General features: G+C 42.9%; 1 protein-coding gene across 2 annotated transcripts in view; it reads right to left on the bottom strand.

Annotated features, from left to right (window-relative positions):
- Positions 1-14323, bottom strand: part of TPK1 (thiamin pyrophosphokinase 1) — a 306395-nt gene extending 292072 nt beyond the window's left edge. For both annotated transcript variants that reach the window (XM_027715024.2, XM_027715028.2), the window contains exon 1: positions 13967-14323. In XM_027715024.2, the coding sequence (XP_027570825.1) occupies positions 13967-14009 (43 nt within the window). In that variant the 5' untranslated portion in view covers positions 14010-14323. The remainder of the gene's footprint in view (positions 1-13966) is intronic.
- Positions 14324-22685: the final 8362 nt, after the last annotated feature.

Here is a 22685-nt window from a genome sequence, read left to right as displayed (position 1 = left end):
CACTGGCATTTGACATGCCAATCCAGGACTATCAAAATAAATTAAAGACGGAGGGTTAAGCATAAGTCACAATGTAAGCACAGCTGCTTCTTGACGTGAGATATCAAGTAAAACATTTCAGTGCCATACCCTTTTCCTAACTTCTCCAGATTAGTAGCTCAAAGTATACAGTAAGTAAAAAATGCAATCAACCAAAAAAAAAAAACCCACCACAAAACCCCCAGTTGTATAGTAATAATATAGTTTGTTTCAATGCCCCAGCTTGTGCGCCAAGATGTTCTGTGGAGCCAGTGGTTTGTTGCACACCACCCTTCAAATGCTGACATGTTTTGACAACGCTGCCATCAATTCTGACTTTTAAAGCTGAAGAGAGAGTAGATGTTCACCTCAGCCATCTGCCAATGCAGCAGATGAACACAATGTACACAGATTCCATAACTGATGTACCTCAAACCACCAGAAATCCTGTGATTTGAGGCACACTTTCTCACTGAAGGTAATGAGTATAGAAATTACACTGACAGCAGGATTTGTCTCTAGAGTGACATGCACAAAAATGAAATAAATTAACTCTTTCTTGATAAAGCGGATTAAACTGTAGAGAAACTCTTTGCAGACGCATTCACTTGCTCATTTTTACTCTCCAAAATGCATACTTGGAGCTTGTGAAAAAAATTAGGGGCTATTATCTGAAGCTTTCTTTTTGAAAATCTAAAGTCTGTTTTGGATATCAAGAGAAAGTACATTCCTAGAAAACTCTAGAAGACACTCGTGATTCTTATCACTACAAAAGATCATCTGTAAAACCTAAAAGAGTAAGAGAGCTTTTAACTGTTCAGATTTTTTTTCAAGGTAATCTCTCTGAAACCTCTATGAATTCAAATGCCAATTATCAACAGTATGGAAATAGATGAAATGAAATCATAGAGACAGATTTCACCATATGGCAAACTCATAGTGATTGCTACACACAGTTTTCACTCCTTATTTCAGAACTTACGGAGTTTTACTCCTTGTACCTCTTTTCACATATTTGTATACTTTTGACATCATCTGTCACTTAGCTAAAAATAAATATCATTACTGTACTGAAGAAGAAAGCATTAGTAATTTACAGTATGAAGACTTCAAAGCACAAGAATAAGTCCTGTTAGTCCCAGATGAAGCTGGTATAACTACCTGAGTGAGAATGTGCACAGAACTGGCCTGTCCTGCCTTCAGCAATACACATATGGGAAGCTCCCTCTGACTCTATGCATATGATTCTTACATTCACATCTCAATTTTCTACACTTTTGTACATCGAATTTTTGTATAGCTAGTCCATTTCTCTGCTCCTAAGTAGAATCAGTTCTCTAAAAAATTCCTCTTCATGTACCCTTGAAAAAGGAAAGGCTCCCAGTGACAGGAAATACATCATCTTCTCAAATAATGTATTCCAGTGCTTCCTCCTGCTACTTACAAAGTTTTCCCCCTAATATCTAACTCAAGCCATCTTTGCTAGAATTGAAATTCATTTCTCACCCAACTGCAATATAATTGCATATTTCCAAGGTACGTTATGTATGCTTTTTGGGAAGCTATGAATGGGACAATTCTATACAGATAGACTGTCAGCTGCAAATGTCCTTCCACTGAATAGAACAGCAGGATTTCCTTCCTAAATTCTCCTCTTTTCATAGGCTTCTTCTCTCGAGAAAAGTAACAAAACTCCTCTTACCTAGTGTTTGTATCATGTGTGCTTTCCATATGTATTTGCCATTGGGGGAAAAGAAGAAAAGGGAAAATTAAACAGCAAAGGATAAGACTACAAACCTATAAGTTTATAAACTCTCACAAAACATTACCAGCTCTTCCTGTGTATTCTTAAATTTAGATTTCCTCTCTGCTGTTCTAATTTACATTATTTGGGGTGTATAACTACACTATTTTAGAGTTCAGTCCCTTTGTTAGTACTCTGAAGCTACATTTAATTTACATTTAATCAGTTCCAACTTTGCTCTCAAAGGAAACTGGCTATTTATTTCAGCAAATGTATTCAGGAAATGCAAATCTGGACAAGAAACAGAACAGTTGGGCAAAAAGTTGTATAAGTTTAGCATAACTATTTGCTTCACTGTCTGAATTCAAGCTTTTTTTTTCCTCCTTGCAAGATTCACAATTACAATATTTATAGATAAATAAGAATAGAATCTATGGAAATAATTTTAAAGCTCTCAATAGCTCACAGTAATCAGCAGTAAATTCAACACACTGAGTAGTAAAATCTTACTGCAATAACTTCTTGCTGCCTGGGAACCATGACAAAATACTACAGCGCTTTTTGAGCTGGCTTTTTTTCAATTGTAAAAACACAACATACTCAAAACATAAGGAGGAAGTACAGCCCTCTAAATTTCTGAATTGCATCGCAAGAGCTCTGAAATCTGCTCCTAGTTCTCTAAGACCTCCTTTGTGACATGAGACTAGCCACTTGATACTTCATGCTGCAGCACCCCAGGATATATCATTTCTTTTCTCTTCCCAGAAGTCTGTCCATTCTACTTAAATAGAAAGGAAAAGAAGTCTCTCATTTGGTGGGCTAAGTGTTTCAAATTTATAGACTCAGAGGCCTGAAAGGATTGCTGTGACAATCTACCTTAGCCTTTTTTATAAAAGATAGCCTGAAATTAATTTTTTTTTGAAGCTAAGTATGACTTGAAACTGATTTACACTGATGTAGAATCTGTGTTTCTCTAGGTACAGTATTCAAATGGTTGGTTATTCTTCTCCATGTTAAAAACCTGTACCTGACTCAGGTATGAATTTTTTTGCTTTCAACGTCCACCCTCTGTGTCTTGTCATACCTTTGTCTGCCTGACAAAATACAGCTACTGCAACACCAATGCAAATAATAAATTATACTATGTGTTATCTAAAGAGCATTGCTCCTTAACTGCACCCCTGGGACAGGTCTAACACTACCTTACTGGAGCTAGCTGACACTTGAAGATTTTGGCAACAAGTATGCTATCAAACATGTGTTGAGCCACCCCTTTGAAGCACCCCCTCTCCCAAACCATATGGCCATCTCCACTGAGTGGTACCGCAAGGCCACAACCCAGCTCGCATCACTCCCTGACCTCTCTGGGGATGCCAGACACTGACTGATAATTTCACACAAACTTCACATCTCATCAGCAGGAAAAAACAGCCCGCTGCTGTGAAAGGAGACATGCAGAGCATGTGCATGTTACAACACGCTCTGTCCATGTCACTGTCAGAAAATCCTCCTCATGGAGGTGTAGCATACGCTAAAAGAAGGTATTTTATTTTCGTCTAGTGCTGCTGTTGCTCCTCCCAAGTGACAACTGCTGTGCTCTCTGTGTAATCAGGCCTACTCTAGGGGCTTTGTCAACAGAACTATGGCAGCTGAGAGTGTGAAGAGAAACAAATAAAACAAACATGGTCTCGGAAGACAAAGCAAAACATTACACAGTAGATCTAGTTTCCTACTGACTTAAAAAGGTTTGCTGGCAGTAAAATTTAACTTATGACAGGATAGTAGACTAAGAGAAATGAAATTTTTCCACAGGTTCAAGTGACCAAACTCCTTACTATGATTAAGGTAATACAGCAGCAGCAGCACTAGTGACCAGTACAGAAGAATAGTAGTGCAAACAGAGGCACATGGAACTAAGAAATTGAGTTTCCAAGTGAAAACCTTACAAGTCAATTCAAGGAAGAACATCTGATCTCAGTGATTTTATTTCCCACAGTTACAAATGACCATCCAAATTCTCTGTTCACAGTTACCAAAGTCATTAGAAAGGCTCAAAGCCTGTGCATACAGTACTAAATGTCGTTCCCACAGTGAATTCTGTGCAAAGAAAGCAGAGCTAATAGAAAAGCACTCTGAATAACAGCAGGAATATATCAGCATCCTAAGAAGATAGAACTGCAGATAATACCATTCTACTTTGAACCAAGTGAAAGTCATATCACAGAATTGTAGAATGATGTGGGTTGGAACAGACCTTAAAGATATTCTAGTTCCAAACGCCCTGCCATGGGCAGGGACACCACCCACTAGACCAGGATGCTCAAAGCCCCTTTCAACCTGACCTTGAACACTGCCAGGGATGGGGCACCCACAGCTTCTCTGGGCAACCTGTTTCAGAGCCTCTTCACCCCCACAGTAAAGAATTTCTTCCCAATATCTAAACTAAACCTACTCTCTTTCAGTTTAAAGCCATTCCACTTGTTCTATCACATGCTCTCGGCAAAAGTTCCTCTCCAGTTTTCTTGTAGGCCCCCTTGAGGTACTGGAAGGCTGCTCTAAGGCCTCCCCAGAGCCTTCTCTTCTCCAGGCTGAACAACTCCAGCTCTTTCAGCCTGTCTGCATAGCAGAGGAACTCCAGGTCCCTGATCATCTTTGTGGTCCTCCAGCAAGTCCATGTCTTTATGCTGGGTCTCCAGAGCTGGACACAGTACTCCAGGTGGGGTCTCACAAGAGTGGAGTCCTTAAATCAGTCTGAGGCAGTCTTGCAGCACCACCTTTCAAGAACACTGCTGTCAAAAGTCCAGAGAGCCAAACATTAACTTGCCCTTCACAAAAGTTTCCTAGTATTGCCCCCTTTTCTTCTTTCTATTTCTTTTTTTAAGTAAAGAATAAATCAAGCTTTTCTTTAAGAAACTTGAAAGGTAAATTTTTCATTCATAGCAGGAAATGGCAATATGGAGACGCACACTTTCATATCAGAGCTTAATCACCTCCGGCATACCCAGCTTGACTCATTACGAATTGACACATTGCCCAAGAGCTATTCTTGCTGTATCAGCAGCAGCGAAGCCACTGCACCAGTTCTTCTGGCAGTCCAGGTGTCCAACTGGCAGATCTTTAGCTGTTTGACTCTCAAGCTGCCCTCCTTAATATGTTTTCTCTTTTGGATTCACAGGATGGCAAAACACTGCTTAGATGATTATTAAATGTAACTGTAAACTGAAGAGGGAAACAGCCGTATAGTGGAACGCTATACTCACAAGGCTGTGCTTTTACCCTCCACAGCTTGCAGAGCACTCATTTCCTGAAGTGAAAGTGTTACTTGCCTTAAAGTATCTGCATTAGAGGCTGTCTTCCTAAATCTTCCTCCGCGAAGCCTAGCCATATGATGATGAGAGGCTGTCAGTTACATTTAAAGCAAAGATCCTGGTACCTTGTAAGCATTACTGATACACAGGTCAAACTTCCTAGTAGAAACTTCACCTCACCCTCCAGGATTTCCCCCATAAACTCTCATCAAGAGTGCAAAGTCTCAAAATGGAGCACCTGGAGATTGACTCTCTTTGCATAGCTGCTCTGTGACACATATCAACCTCAGGAAAGTTTCAAGTGATTTAAGTCACACCATCTGCTGAACAACTGCCCAGGTGTGCTTTCAAACCAACAGCCTTTTAACTCATTCTGAGCAACTAGAGCTTTGGCCTATACTTAGGTCTGGTCTGTATGTCGATGCTTTGCTTACTGCACCTAAATCAGGTCTATGGATAAAAGTAAATAAATCTCACAAATACATACACACAGAGATCTCACTGACATACAGGGCCCTTCTGCTACGAAAGCTGAATGCAAAAAAAAAAAAAAAAGAAAGAATGCATCTCTGCATCTCCTCCCTTGCTGTATCTGCACCAAGCAAGTCCACAGACACCCTTAATGACACTGTCACAAAAGTCAAAGCTTTTCCAGATGATGAATTCTTGAAGTCCCAGTATTTTGTGACATCAACATAATTTCCTTTTGCAGTAAAGGTAACTTCCTGCTGTCAGACACAGACAGTTTTTAGCACCGAAGACACTGAACAATTTAGTCAAAAACTGTACGTATGAATATTTCTTAACAACTCTCTTATTGTTGTGTTGCCCAGGGTCAATGTTGACCAGATAATTTGGGAGGAAAGAATAGACCAGAAAAGAAGAGCTACAGTAAGACAAAACAATAAATAAAACAAACAGAACCCATACCAGCAGTCACAACTATAAAATAAATTGTGAGGGGACAGGTTCTGCTCCTACTGAATTCACTGGCCAGCTTCCCATTTATTTCAATTGGCCTGATAAACACATGCATCCCTCCAGCTCCTGTCCTGCCAGAGAGGAAGGCTGGCAGACAATCCATCAACATAAGCCACAAAGAATCAGCACAAGCACTGAGAAAATTCAGCTGCCATTCAAAATAAAATTCAAAGCTAGGAAATTACAGGAAAAGCCTTCCAGCAGCTCCAACTGCTACTGGATATACAGCAATAGATTTAATTTAAGGCAATCCAAAAGCTACTATGTGTACCCTCTATGTAAAATTTAACTAACAGAATGTTCCTGTAACAACTTTAAATTCTCAATTCTCTTTTTAATTTTACAAAGGCAGTACTATAAACACTGTTAATCATATTCCTCATGTTTAAGGTCACAGCTAGATGGAACAGAGAAGCTGATTCCATAAATTACTCACATGTAATCCACCACAGCTATAATTTACAAAAAGATGTAAGCCAAAAATCTTAAGAACTGTTTATACTGCACTGTGATCAGGTACAGTCACTTCGGTGGAAGGGGCAACAGATAGTCACTTCTTTTCAATTTTGAAATTATTTGGCAACTGATAAGATTATTTAGTCTTGCTGGACACACTGCAAATTCCCCTCACTCTTTAGAGATCAGAGATAGGGAATGCTCTATACCTTAACAACAAGCAGGTGTATACATCAGAATTCTCTCCTGTTGATTTACTCCATTTTGTACTGGGTAAGATCTACTAATGGTTGTTGGAATTTTTGTTTCTTTGTGGGTTGGTTTTGAGGTTTGCTGGTTTATCTATCGGTTTGGGGATTCTTGATTTTTTTGGGGGGGGGGGGGAGGAAGAGAAGCATCGCCCCTCCCCTCTTTTAATCCATATTTTTCAACAACAGTACTTTGAGACTGGCATAGGTTATTTTTATGTCACACAGAGACAAATCTGTTATCTAGCTAGTAACCTCCCCAGACAAAGTTGATGGTGCTGTTGAAAAAGGTCCTAATCCCTGAGGTTACACCCAAACAAAAAACTCACTAGAAGGGAAAGCTGATGAGAACTGACTAATGAAGAGAAGCTGCTAAGCCTTTAACTTGGTTCTTAGCTTTCAGGTGGTTTCTTTACTTGGCATGTCGGGGGTTTTTTGTTTATTTTTTTTCTTCCTTTCTTTAAGACTTTGATTTTAGGTTTTACTTTCGGTGCTGCTATTTTTTACATAGATCAAGCTCTGATTAATATCTTACGATGTCTAAACTTAAAGCAAATCCACAAGGATGCCTGGGATTTTTTATTTTGGATCTTGAAAAGTTTGAAACCTACATGTGTTATGTTTTCTCCTGTGTAAATAAAAGTGCCTCATTTCTATGCTTCATATTCAATTTCTCCATAAATCAGACTTGGATGAACCTTGTAAACAGGAAAAAAGTCTCTTCTGTTTTTCACTCCCAGAAAGTAAAACTAAGTTCTATATATATATATGTATATACACATATTTGAGATACAGCATAATGATACAGTTCCTGTGAAACTACTGCAACCTCTTAAGAGGTGACCAGAGACATACCAGTGAATACAGCAGAGGAAAAACAAAACTTGAAAGTCCACTATTCTCCCTGACTTCCTGTACCTTCTTAAAATTAATATTTTGCTCTTCAAACACTAAAAAGTTTAAATGATTTCTAGCAGTTCTGTACACATTTAATTGGATATAAATGACACGAGCATTTTGAAGATGGGAATAAGTGTATTTCCCACCTCCTTATCTGATATTAAATCACAGGATAAAAAGAAAACAAAAAAAAAAAAAAGAGGAAGAAAAAAGATACTACAGGAGGTCAGCTAGTGTATTTCCTAGCTTTAAGGCTGTATCTCACAGAACTCACTGCAAGCTACTCTTGAAAGCCTCAACTGATGGAAAATAACAAGGCCTTCCAAAAGGAATTCATCAAAGTGTTTTACTATCTGTGCAAGCACTAATGAATGTGAGTTTTTGTCTCAGAAGCTCCAGTAACATCACCATTGCTCTTATAGTCTGGAGTGCTTTGAGTTGGGCTTTTTTTGTTGGTTTGGGGTTCTTTTTGTTTGTTTGGTTGGTTGGTTGGTTGGTTGGGGTTTTTTTGGTGGGTGGGATTTTTTTTGTTTGTTTGTTTTTTGTTTTTTTTGAGATCACCTCAGTCCCCTTCACCATCATATTTCCATCCAAAAGGGAGCCAGCTATGCCCAATTAGTGACTGCAAGATATGGATCTATCAGTTCATTGACCCTCCACAAGATGAGAATCCATCATCTACATAAAGGGAAACTGGCTTTGAAGTCAACGTATTTCTAAAGGGGGCTTTGTGTGTGTGTACAAAAATAAGAGGACATAGTCTAAATCCATGCCAGAGGAGGTTTAGGTTAGACATTAGGAAAAAATGCTTCACAAAAAGGGTGATTAGATATTGGAATGGGTTGCCAAGAGAGGTGGTGGAGTCACCATCCCTGGAGGTGTTTAAGAAAAGACTGGATGTGGCACTTCGTGCCATGGTCTAGTTGATTAGGTGGTGTTTGGACATAGGTTGACTCTATGATTTCAGACATCTTTTCCAACCTAGCTGATTCTGTGATAAGTAAATATAAGTAAATATACTTTTCCTATTAGCTCAAATGGTTAAAGATGCCTTGTTGCCCCCTTTTAAATAACACACCCTCATACAAAGCATTAAAAAAAAGGAAGATAAAGAACTTCAAAAGCTATCAGTGTGTGAAAGCAAAGATCTAACAGAAAGTGGTGAAGTTAACAAGGATTATGACTACTAAATGCCATCTGTAATACTTCACTCATAAGTGTACCCGTAAGTAATCTATAGAATAATGCTTACAGAACAAATGCTGACCCAGCACAGCAGATTAGCAAGCAGCAGGGTCCAAGGCTGAGTATTAACAGCTACTTCAAAAACAAACTAAAGCATCCCAGGTGACTTAGACCAAATGAACAAGGTTGCTTCTTACACGAAACAAAGAGCAGGAGCAGGTCAGCAACATCCACATAAAAAAAAAAGGCATTTTAAATGTGTTTCAATTAAAAAAGACAGAAGAGTATAACAGCCATATGGAAGTGCTTCCTAATTTCATCAAGGAACTCCACCTCTGCTAATATTTTTCGGCTTTGGTGAACTCGATAATAGCTTTTCAATAATCTGATTCACCTGAAAACTTCACTAGTTTGATCAACAGCAGTGTCACAAACCCCATAAAATTACAGCACTATCCAATAGTTTGGGACCCCACACCCTTTCCATATGCCTTTGATATTCAAGAGCTAACAGAGACCATCAGACTGATTTCCTAACCCCATGACTGTCTCGATTTCTACCACAGAATTTTGTTTATTAGATTGCAAGATAATGCATCATAGAGACCACATAGAGCTCTAGTGAAGGGGCATTTAAACAGTCATTGGCACTTGTACCAGGCTGGAGGTCATTCACTGAATGGTAAACATGCCACTGTTTCACAGAATAACTTTCAATCCTTAGTGTCAGATAAAAGGGAACATAAAGGAAGAAGTTCAAGCCCCAGGCATTTAAAAGGAATGTGGTGATACAATCCTTTCAGAGGTAAACCGTTTCCAGTCAGTAACATTTCCAAGAGAAGACATACAGTAAAGCAAGGCACAATCAAGCTTGCAGAATGATGGAAGAGCATCCACAGCTTATTGTTGCTTCCTCTTGTTCTCTTTGCTTTAAATTCAATGCAGAATTTTATAGTCCCTTTGAACAAAGAGACAACTATATATTTTCCCCATAATTCTGAAGTAGTCTTTGTCCTATTTGTTGTTGCTCTGTCTCTCATGGCATATAGATGACTTTGCTTCAGTGAGATGAAGATAGCACCCCCACTTCTCAGCAAACCAAGCAAACCAAGCCTTAACCACTAGCTGTCAATGCAGCATAGTTCACGAGCGCATCTGACTCGGAGCATGGAGAAGTGGGAACAGGGGAACAAACCCTCACTGACAGCAAGGAACAGAAAAGAGCAGAAGGACCAGATTTGCTGCTTCTTTGCCGCCCCTGCACCTCAACAAGGCTGGACACTCATATCAGAAGCTGTTGGATTATAAACTGAGGCAGATACCTCCTTCTGTATCACTCCACTTGATAAAACCAATAATGAGCCACACTTTAAGGACCGTGCAAGGCCAATCATTAATCACATCTGGAGATGAGTGAAAATCCAGGCCATATTATGAAAGGCAATGTAAAACATTCCCTGTGAGAAAATACAGCTTAGCAAACTGGCACTCTGCTCTTCTCAAAATCTCAAGTGGTATTCAGGGGCAACCTTATTAGAGGATGCTGCAGTACTTCCACTGTTAAGCAGTCACAAGCACAGCACACTCAGCTCCTGAAGTTCATGGTATTAAAATAATAAATTAAAAACACTTGTCTCTCTGCAGAAGTGCCTGCAGCACAGTCTGGGACAAGCAGCAGGAGGCAATGACAGTGCAAGAAAAGGGGATAAACAGCGGGAAGGAAATGTCGAGCCTATCAAAGGATGCTCCAGAACAAACAAAGCTATTCTTGTCATGAATTCAAGGGCCGTAGTGCGACATCATGATGAGCCTTCTACAACAGCTTCACCCTGTGAAGTGTCTGCCTGACCCTTTCACCACAGCATACAGGACTCTATGGTGGACTTCTGTGAACCTTTTAACGGTTTCATTTCATGAGGAAAAGAAAATATACTTATTTCAGCACGCAAGACACAAATTTAGAGCTCAATCCCACTTTAAATTCTACCTCATTACACATTCTGAACTACATTAAGCAAATCAACACAGCTCTAAAGCTCACAGTACAGCGTTCTGACTGTAGCATGGTGATTTTCAACAGTGCTCCAGCTGTTTGACTGAATAATGTTTGAAATCCCTGAGCATACTAGTTAGCACAGCAGTTCTCAAATATCCACTACCTGGACTTCAATCAGGTGCTATATAGGGAGACGTACAATCTAAGAACGTGCTCTAACTACACTGCCTAAAATTACCAAAGCACACATGGCCCTGAAATTCCAATGCAGGTACCTAATGTTGTGTTTCAAAACCTATGTTTTATTCTATTCAGTATAAATATAATTTCTGAACACCTTCAAAGAAGAGAAACAAAGTTAATAACCTCCAAAAATAGCTGACAAATCTTTCACAAGCTCCCCACCATAACGTACCACTATGTTTACACAGGGCTTTTAGAAAGCAAGCAGAAACATTATATACATTGCCATACATCATATTATTTATAGTATTTTTAGGAAAGGGGCAAGGTCGATAGTGCTCCAATGGCCTCACAAGGGTTTATTTTGTAAGCTCACATCTAGTCTCTAAGCAGTGCCATGTTCTACATTGATTAGCTTTACATTATTTGGGCCTTTAAATATGTATCCCACTGAAGCAAACAGATGGAGGAACTACTGGTAGGTACTTCCTCCAGAAGAAATCAGGAGGCTCATTTTACCTACCCAGTTTTGAAAATCTTATTTCTGAATTCGGCTAGGGGGATACCACAGTTTAAACTGTGGAATTGCCAAATAAATCTGCTCAGCCTTGAATACTTTGAGCAGGCTAAGCCAATTGGTTATTTTCGTAATGAATGTTTGTAATGATGACAAGGATCCAGATACAACATCACTGTGTATTTCATAGGCACAACATCCTGTATAACCAACTGATTTGTACACATGTATCAGACATTTCTTTGGAAGAAGTGGGCTTCTTTACCTCCAGCTGAAGCCTCTGGTGTGAGAGGGCTGTGGGTCACCAGAAAACTGTGAACAAACATCCAGATCTTCAAATACAACCAGACATAACCAAAGAGAAAAAAACAAACACAAACAAAAAGCCAAACCAAAACAAAAAACACACACACAAAAACAACCAGACAGGCAACTCCTGGAAACTAAGAACATACGGTGGCCCTAACATTATACAACATCTATCAATAGCAACTATCTTAGAATGTAAACAACAATGCCTGTAATTCCACAGGGATAAATTCATAGAATGATGTTAAGGGGTTGGAATGGACCTTAAAGATTATCTAGTCCCAGTCCCCCTGCCATGGGCAGGGGCACCTCCCACTAGACCATGTTGCTCAAGGCCTTATCCAACCTGGCTTTGAACACTGCCAGGGGTGGGGCATCCATAACCTCCGTGGGCAATCTGTTGCAATGTGTCACCACCCTCATAGTAAAGAATTTATTCCTGAAATCCAACCAAAATTTCCCCTCTTTCAATCTGTACCCATTACTGCCTGTCCTATCACTACAGTTCCTAACAAAGAGTCACTCTTCAACTTCCCTGTAGGCCCCATTCAGATACTGGAAAATTGTTATGAGGTCTCCATACAACCTTCTCTTCTCCAGGCTGAACAGCCCCAACTTTATCAGCCTGTCTTCATAAGTGAGGTTATCCAGTTCTCTTATCAACTTTGTAGCCTTACATTCTTAAGGAACCTTTTTGTCTTGCCTTATTACATACTTAGCAAGCACTTATTCCTCATTTCACACAAGAGGACATCACATTGCAATGAATCAAAATTAACCCACTAAAATCTCACCTCCATATTCATTCCCTCTTTCCATCCAAAGCAACAGTGCATCTCAAAATACACATGCACACAATGTCAAATATACATTTCTGGCAGGAATACATTGAGTACAGCTCTATTACTAGCTTTGAACATATCCTGAAGAAGTTTTTAAGAATCAGAGAAAAATATGATTTAAAAAAAATACTGGGATGAGTTTAAACATGCTCTTAACCTGCCAGCTATAAAAATGTATTGAATTGTTAAAAGTGTACATCCTGTTAAACTCTGCCTTTCCTACAGATCTTACTAGTAAATAACAACATACACCTCACTGTGGCAGCTGGTCTGTGTGCCAGAACAGAGCAGAAAAGAGCAGTGTAAGTTAGAATTCAGCTGCTATGCCCAAATGATTTTTAAGCAGCTTTAAAATCATGTTATAGAAAGATAAAAATATTTACTATTTATAATGGTATCATTGAATAACAAATTGGACCCTACTGAATTAGACACTGCAAACACATAGTGAAGAAGAGGTGCCTATTCCAAACAGCATACGAGCCACTTAGATAGTCAGTGCTTGTTTCATGCTTTAGACAGGTAAGGATGTTAATTATATATATTAATAAGGATCACCTCTCAGGTTTCAAAAATAGTACCAAAAGTAGAGCACTGGAGGACAGCTTGGGAAAACCAAAGAAAACCCCCAAAGCGTTGCTGTGCGGAAGAGGCAAGCGGGGCGCACAGGTGTCTCCAGGACAGAGCACGCAGGCAGGGCCAGGGAGCCAAGGGCACGTGGAGAAAGCCTGGCCAGCAGACAAACAGAAGATAAGACAGGATTCACCGACGCGCTCTGCCCCGCCGAGCCGAGAGAAACGGCGGCGAGCAAGCGGGAGGGAACGACTGAACTCGGAGGGGCTGGGGGGCTTTAAACACAAATTTTTAACTCCAGCGGGGGTTGGGGGCTTTAAACACAAATCTTTGATTCCAACACGGTAACAAATTGCTGTATTGAAAAGAAAGCAGCCTAAGCAGGGCAGGGCAGGGCAGGGCAGAGACACCACGGTGCTTGCACACCGAGCACACACCGAGGGGGCGGCGGGGGCGGCAGAGGCGGCACCCGGCGGGAGCCGGGGCGGGGGGCAGAGGCAGGACGGGAGGCAGAGCCGGAGCAGGAGGCACAGCCCGGGTGAGAAGCACAGCCCAAGGAGGAGGCAGCGGCGGGAGGGAGGCACAGGATAGGTGGGAGGCACAGCGCAGCCCCCATCCCGCCCAGCCCCGGTAGCACCGCCCGCCACCGGGGCCGCCCCGCCCCTCGCTCGCCCCCCGGTGCTGGCGGGGGCGGGAGGTACCGTACCGGCGGGCAGGAGGCATTCCAGCGGCGTGAACGCGTGCTCCATGGCCCCGGGGCGCGGGAAGGCACACAGTAAAGGCACGGAGAGCGAGGCGGGGCCGGGCTGGGGCGCACAGGGAGCGGCGGTGCCCCGTCCCGGTGTCCCCGAGGAGCGCCTGAAGCCACGCGGCCGCGGCGGCTGCGCCCGCCCTAGCAGGCGGTAGGCGGCGTGCCGGGGGACGTGGCGGCGGCGCTGCCCGGGTACCTGCGGCCGCGCGTCCTCCTACATCCCCTGGCAGCGGGATCGGGATTGGGATGGTGCGTGTGACCGGGAAGGGGGGGGGTGGTGTGGAAAGGCAAGCCGAGAGAATCGATCGTCGCCGCGATCCGTTACTCGGCGGTGGATTCAGCAGCAGTTGGGGAGGAAGGCGCTGAACCCCGCCCCTCGGTGATTGGCAGCGGCGGCGGCCTATGGGAGCTTCCGCTGAGAGGGGCGGGGTTAGCGTCTGTGCGAGCGCGGAGCGGGGGAGAGGGAAATAGAAAGGGAGCGAAGGAGTGAGAGGGAGAATAAAGGGGAGGACAGGAGCGGTGGGAGAGAGGGAGAACCCGGCCTCCCTGGGCACCAGAGTGGTGCCGACCTCAGTACAGCCGCGCTTGGGGAGGCCGTGAGGGGCAGCTACACGGCGGATACCCGTGGTGCTCTACTGACTGTTCACTCGGAATAAAAGCCCTCCCAACAGCTCTTTGCCCGGGGAAAGTGAATGAAAACAAGGACTGTGCCCTGACTCGTCAGCCCCTCGTGTGCAGCCCGTGTGCGGCCGCCATCCCACGGCGCCGGCTGTGCTCGGGATGCGGGAAAAGCCGTGCCGGGTGTCAGCCTGGCTTGCTGTGCCTTTGCTGTCCCCGCGGGTGGGGGCTCCGCCACCTCTGTGCCCTTGTCTCCGAGGCCTCGCAGAGTAATGCGGCGTTTGTAGGTGCAGCTTAAGTTTCAATTAAAGTTATTTAGGTGTTATCACAAAACTTGTTAAATACGTAGTTTCTGCTAACTTACGCACTCTTAACCGAGACGTTAATCACCTTTACGAAAAAAATGGACAGCACCTGCTAAATTTAAGTTTGCTCTGGAAGCGCGGGGGTCAAGTTTTGATCCCCCAAGGCGTGTCTCTAATGTGTCTCCACCTCTTGGGTCAGCCTTTTTCCCTGTAGGTACCCCTGTCCCATCCATCAGAGACAGGGGCGGCCATTTCCTCGTACCAAGCGTTCTCAGCGGCGCTCCCGTCGCCTGGATGCACGGAGCTGTCCCTGCACCGCCGCTTTCCCAGGCGCTCGGAGGGAGCGGAGCGAGGCCCCGCAGCAGAGGGCGGCAGAGGAGCGCCTCTCCCTCCCTCTTTTACTCTCTCCTGTCGTCTCCCCTTGCCGTCCCTCCCTCCGCTGTCCCGGCAGCAGGCACCGAGCGGCCGAGAGGGTCCGCCGAGCCCCGCACGGAGCCGCCGCGTCGCCTTCTCGATCGTGCCCTGCACCGAAACATCCTGGGGCCGGACTGGGCGAGAGGCGAGGTCTCGTTCTAGGGTCGTTTGGATAAAGACAGAGCGAGCTGCGTCAGTGGTTGGGCTCGATGACCTCCGGAGTCTTTCCCAACCTAATGCTTCTATGATTCTCTGTCAGGGTTTCCCGTCAAACGGGACGGAAGTGGGACCAACACGTCAGCTACTCAGTCCATGCTGTTAGTCTGAGATTCACACTCAGGTCAACATGATTTAAGTGACTTCAGTGTTGGGTGAGGCTTGGCCACATGTTTAGGACAAGGGGGAATGGCTTCAAACTGCAAGAGGGCAGGTTTAGATTGGATATTAGGAAGAAATTCTCTACTGTGGGGGTGGTGATACTCTGAAACAGGTTGCCCAGAGAAGTTGTAGATGCCTCATCCCTGGGATGAGGCCAGGTTGGACAGGACTCCGAGCAACCTGGTCTAGTGGAAGGTGTCCCTGCCCATGGCATGGGGGTTGAAATGATCTAAATGACCTTTAAGGTCCCTTCTAATCCAAACCATTCTATGATTCTATGATTCTATGATTACCCCAATGACTGGAGGTGCTCCTTTGATTTGGATGCTTCAAGCAGTAAACCTTTGCTTTGGACCTTTCACATAAGCTGCCCTGCCACCTATAAGAGATTACACTCTACAGTTTTAGGCCGCAAAGACTGATAGAAATTCAGGAGCGTTGGAAGCATTCGTACTTGCCAATGAGAGAAATGAGATTATTGGGGAACAAGGAAAAGATATTGAAGACATCAAAAGATTACTGTTGTTTACACTATAGAAATAGAAAATACTTTTTTTCACTTTTGTGTCATTTAAAAGTTTTCTACCCTTTCCACTGAGAACTTGAATTTCAAAGGCTCTTAGGAGCCTGGTATCATCTCAGCATCTCATTCTTCAAGCAGGTTAAGAACAACCAGCGTTAGGAAGAAGCAGCTTGCTGTCCCTCCCAAGAAAGGAGACCATGTGGGAACGGCCATGCAATTGGCCTGAGCTCTCCTACTCTTAATTATCTGTTTTTCTAGTCTGTCTCCCCATTCCTCTTCTTTTCAATTTTGACAAGCACTTTCCTATTGCCTGATAAAATTATCAAACCTTCTCCAGGATAGCTTATTTTTCTTCTTCAGTATCTGTCAGTGTCTCTGTAATTATTTTTTTAATTTGTGCTTGAGGAGTACCATCTGGTACAAATAGTTGCTGATAAACAGCTTCTTATGCATGAGAATAGCCACACTTGCTCAGAGGGAAGGTCCATCTCATTCAGGTACCAGTTCCCAGTAGTGTTCAGTTACTAGTCTTCTTCCTCCTGTTTTCCGTTTCTCCATTCTCTTCATATCCCACAAGGTGCTTTTCCCATCTCTGTCACATCTGGGCTTCCAGGCAATCCTTTGCCAGCCACTGCTGCAAAAAAGCAATTGTACCTCTCTCTGCTAATCACACTAATGCATGATTCATCACAACAGTAGCATTGCAAAGAGAAATCAGTTTTGAGAGAACAGGCTGATACTGGTATTCTTTAAATCCTTTCAAGATGTGCAAGAGTCTGCAAGGTAAGGCAAACTACCAGCCCGCTGTACAACTAGAAAAGAGGAAAACAAGTCAGATGTGCTTTCTATTCCTGAACTCTGGCTTGCTTTCACTGGTCTTTCCTTCAGATACAAACCTCTCATCCGCAGTATAAAGCTCTTTTTAAGAGTCAACTCCACAGGAATAGTTTCAGTCAATGCTAAAGTGCACTGATCTCTAAGGCAGGACCTGACAACTATTTAATACTGTTTATCAGAGCCTAACAAAGGTATCTAGTAGAGGAAGTTTCAGAGAGCGAAATGAATAACTCTGCACAGACTGGCATGTTCTCTTATGGATAGTCCCTTAAGGACAATGAGCAGTCAGCAAGCTGATTTACTTTTTCGAAAAATAAGCACTTTCACCTACTTTTTGCACTTTACATCTGTGCTAGGACATCTGTTGAATTTTCCTGTGAAGGGCTACCATTTAATGAACTAGTGTTTTTTTCTTGTCACACATGGGAAATTCCTCAAAAAATATTACACCTCTTTTTCCAGGTAATGTATGAGATTCAGCAATATACTTTTTCCTTTAGCTGGATCTCAGACCAAACCTTCTCCCCTGTTCTTTTCTTCTGGTTATATATACCTACATTACTTTGCAAGATTTGCAGATGAACACAGAGAGAGGCTATGCAGGAAAGACATCCTCGGAGCACTGATACTGTGCTTCGATTACTACTGTCTCCTCTGATTAGTTAAAAGGAGGGCAGGTGACCTCAACCCTAAGTGAGAAAGTAAACGGGCAAGCAGATGTAGTTCCTGAGCCAGTCATGCCTCTCACCTGAGATATTATCCCTTAAAGTTTTTACAGACTTGATGACTGCTCTGCATAAAGAGAAACCACAATGTATATGTATTATATACATTTATGCATGTAAAAAATCCTTCTTAGCAGACTCCATATACCTTCCTCTTCTTTAGGAAAACTATTCAGAGGAGCAGTCAATTGGGTAGCTTCTGTGGAGAACAGTTATGACTAGCACTGCACTTCAGCACCATTAAAACTGATCAGATGGGAAGAGTTGAAGGGTGATTAGGAGGACACCAGCTTTTACTTACTCATAACATCTCCCAGGACTCAACAAGGAAAGAGGAGGAAAGTCAAAATGAATTGCAAGGGGATTTATACAAGAGGGCTAAAGCCTGCAGCGTTTGCTTTGCTTCCTTAGGATGATCAGTCTCTGCATATGTGGATATGCTGCTGAGGCTAATTTATTACAGCATTAGTTGCTTTCAGAATTTTTTTCGTTCTTTCAAATAGGCCAATCTAGTTGAGACTGAAAGGTTGAAAGGTATTTAAGGATTTTTGTCCAACAAAAAGATAGGGCCTGTCTCTAGCATTCATGACATAATGTCTCTTTCCCAGATGAAAGTCAAATAGGTCTGCTAATTCCAGACTTCATAATTTAATGCTTTATTTTTTTCCCTTTCCTTCTTCATTGTTCACCAAAACAGGAATCATATCTCTGTGCTTGAGTTGGAAGTACTTTGTGTTCTGTTCAAAAGCTATGGCAGATTTCAGTAATTGGCAACATGTATCTGAGCCTTTTGATTGGAAAGCATGTAGACTCAAAACTACCGAAATACCTTCGGAGGTCCCTATTGGTGATGTCTGAAACAAGCTGCTTGTAAAGCAGGGGGCATTTGTTCTTCCAGCTACTCCAATTTTATTGCTAAAATAGAACAGTCTGTACAAGGCTGGCATTCAGGATTCAAGCAACATGTAAATGTCAAAAATATTTTCTCCTTCTCTCCACAGCTTATCTTTATACTAAAATGAATCCAGAGTTAAAACTAGCATGCTGGGATGGTTCATTCTGTTATCTATCCCAGTATTTAAGCAGAATAATAAGTTTGAGAATGTTTAGCTGGCTCAGCTGTCTGATTGTCTGTACATCCCTAAGTGCTTTATAATTCAAAAAACGCATCAGTAGATAAATGGGATGCTTTATTATAGACATTATATCCTTGCAATTCTCCTGTGCCAACAATTTAAGTCCTCACAACCTCCTCAGAACTCAAAACACCAATTTAAAAGTTACAGTCACTGAGGGGAAAAAAAAAAAAACACAAAAAAAGAAGACCTGCAAACACAGGCAGACAGAATCTAACACACCCCCCCTGCTTCAAGTCCAGGTCCTGTAACCATCAATAGAGCCAACTTCACATTTGTTTCAAGGCCTGAAGAGATAATGAAACTGCAAAAATATATGATGTTAAGTGCAATCTGTTTCTGCAGTGGAGTAGAGCAGGCCAGAGATAAAACTTATGAATTTTATTAAGTCACACAGTAAAGCAGAAGAAAATAGTGGAATAATAATCCTGTGGCTCACCAGGCAGGACGCTGCATTCGGAATACCTCAGTTTTAATCCCCCCTATACCACTGGCCTGCATAGACAGACTCGAACCCCATGGATGCATAGCCTCAAGTGTATATAATTTCTTAGCAATTAAGTTACCTTTGAGAGATCTAGTTTAGAGCATTCTATGCCTTTGTTGCCTCATCTGTATAATGGCATCAGTGAGGTATATCCATACTTTTAAATGAAACTGAGATCAGCAGCAAATGAATCTGTGTTACTAATGAATAGCCATACAGCAGGTGAAAATCGGCAAGGCAGCTGGGATTGATGGAATTCCACCTGAAGTCTGGAAACATGGGGACCTTGCACTCCATGCTAAATTTCACGAATTTGTACTGCACTGTTGGGAACTAGGCAAACTACCATCAGACCTCTGTGATACAGTCATCATCACCTTATATAAGAAGAAAGGAATTAAATCAGACTGTTCAAATTACCGTGGTATTACTCTGCTCTCCATTGCTGGCAAAATCCTGGCAAGAATACTCTTGAACAGACTAATACCCACTATTGCAGAAGGAATTCTACCTGAAAACCAATGTGGTTTCAGAGCCAACAGGAGTACCACAGACATGGTGTTTGTTCTCAGACAACTGCAAGAGAAATGTAGGGAACAGAACAAAGATCTCTATGTAACCTTTGTTGACCTCACCAAGGCTTTCGATACTGTGAGCAGAAAAGGTCTGTGGCAGATTTTGGAACGTTTAGGTTGTCCCCCCACGTTCCTTAAAATGATCATCTCACTCCATGAGGATCAGCACGGCCAAGTCAGATATGGCAATGCACTTTCTGAGCCCTTTCTAATAACTAATGGTGTGAAACAAGGCTGCGTTCTGGCACCAACTCTATTCACAGTCTTTTTCAGCATGATGCTCCAAAGGGCCACAGCAGACCTCGATGATCAGGACGGTATCTACATTTGATACCGTACTGATGGAAGCCTATTCAATTTAAGGCAACTGAAGGCCCACACCAAGACCTTAAACCATCTTGTCCAGGAGCTGCTTTATGCTGATGATGCCGCCCTTGTTGCCCACACAGAAGCAGCTCTGCAGCATTTAACATCCTGCTTTGCAGACGCTGCTGAGCTCTTTGGGCTGGAAGTCAGCTTAAAGAAGACAGAAGTTCTCCATCAACCTACACCTCAGGAAGTCTTCCATCATCCCCATATCACCATTGGCAAATCAGAGCTCAAATCAGTCCAGCAATTTAATTACCTAGGTAACCTCATCTCTTCGGATGGTAAGATTGATGGAGAGACAGACAACAGGTTAGCAAAGGCATATAGTGCCTTTGGAAAGCTTCATAAAAGAGTTTGGCGAAATAAACACTTAAAGAAAAGTACAAAGATCAGTGTTTACAGAGCCATAGTGCTGTCTATGGATCTGAATCATGGGTCATCTGCCACCACCACCTGCGTCTCCTAGAACGCTTCCATCAACGCTGCCTCCGTACAATCCTAAACATCCACTGGTCAGATTATGTGACCAATACATCTGTTCTAGAACAAGCAGCAGTCACAAGTATTGAGGCCGTGTTGCTGAGAACACAGCTGCGATGGGCAGGGCACGTCCCAAGGATGAAGGACCACTGCCTCCCTAAGATCCTGCTCTATGGTGAACTTGCCACCGGCTGCCCCATGAGAGGAGCCCTGAAGAGAAGATACAAGGACTCCCTGAAACATCATCTCAGCCTTGGCCATACTGATCAACATAACTGGTCTACTCTGGCCTCCAGTCGGGAGGTCTGGAGACACAGTATCTATAATGCTGCTGATGCCTTTGAGAACGCATGCAGGATCACTCTCGAGGAGAAAAGACAACGCAGAAAGAATTCTGCCTTGCAGAATATACCACCTAAGGAGTCTTTCTGCTGTGCCTTTTGCAATCGGACGTGCCTGTCTCGTATTGGCCTTTTTAGCCACCAGCGCGCTTGCAACAAACGTGGGTAGAGCCCTCCTCAAATCTTCGTTCGCGAAGCCTAACCATGACTAATGAATAGACAGATGGCATTTGTTTATGAATCAATTCTATATAAATTGAGAAGAAGATTTATTATGATCATCAACAATATTGTGTCATGAAGATGGATGAAAAATAAACTTTGGAAAGAGGATGTATATTGAAGTGATAACTTTTAGAAATAAGGCATTTGCATCAAATCAGCTGCGATCAAGACACTATGGATATCAGTGAACAGAGATTGTGCAGGCTAATACCTGTGACTGTATTCTTGACTTCATGAAGTCAGGAGACTGCAGATTACTGAGATGATAGGCAAACTGTTTGACTAACCTGGCTGGGAATTTCTGAGAGGCCTTCTCTGTGGTGACCTGGCAGCACAAGAAGAGTTAAGAAGTAGGAATAATCCAGTGATTTGCTGCACTCTCTTCTGCCTGGAAGAATTGTCTTTCTTTGACTGACATGTACAGGAACTCTTATTGTTTTCTCAGTGTGGGACAACCAGTGTGGAGAATCACTCTGCAGTTTCCTCTCAGGACCTTGTCTCTGGTACAGTCTAATTTCTCATGTTGATGCATTTCACAGCACTAAAAAAGGCACGTGTTTTTGGTTCTTCATGTCTTTACCCTGAGTCTTGTTAACTGTGCTACTCCTACAAGCATAGCTCTCTCAGTAGGCAGTCTAAGGAGGCAGCATTTGGAAGTGAATATCGTGCATTTGGACTGGATGTGAGGGCAAATGGGATGGCATTTGCCCTCACAGGTGTGAGATGTGATGAATACTGTCCTGGCCTTGTCCATGTGCCAGTGCATTCAGAGTGAGAGAAAACAGGTTGCAGTAGCTTCACACCGTGGTCTATCAGGTTCTCATCCCTGTTCCATGGGAATGAAACAGTCTTGTAAAACTGCCAAGGGCAACATTTACCTGCAGTCATTTGAGCATGCAGCACAGTTGGCATGATGCTAGGTCTGTGGAGATCAGAAGGTGAATAATGGCTCAGGATAAGAACAGGGCTAGCTTCTGCTAACAAGTCATTAGTGTCACTTCTGCCCTGCCTGGGCTGTTTGGCCAAGGACCGTAAGGTGGTGTCCATGGTGATGACTGCCAGGGTGATGAAAAGTGGGGCCGTCGATAACTGACATTTACAGCTGTATTGACCTCTCCGAGCCACTGTTTTAACTCATCAAAGTAAGAGAAGAGATGTTGAGTCCTGCAAGGACCTATATCTGTCAGGGACAGTGTCATTGTGAGGGGGAACCACTTAGAGGGATCTCTGGAATGGAAATGATGGGAAGCACCCAGCTGCT

This window comes from Pipra filicauda, unplaced genomic scaffold (genome assembly GCF_003945595.2).
Source record: "Pipra filicauda isolate LSUMZ 115617 unplaced genomic scaffold, ASM394559v2 scaffold137_size4652046_pilon, whole genome shotgun sequence".
NCBI lineage: Eukaryota > Metazoa > Chordata > Aves > Passeriformes > Pipridae > Pipra > Pipra filicauda.
The sequence above is the reverse complement of the archived record's forward strand: the minus strand, read 5'-3'. Positions and strand labels throughout refer to the sequence as shown.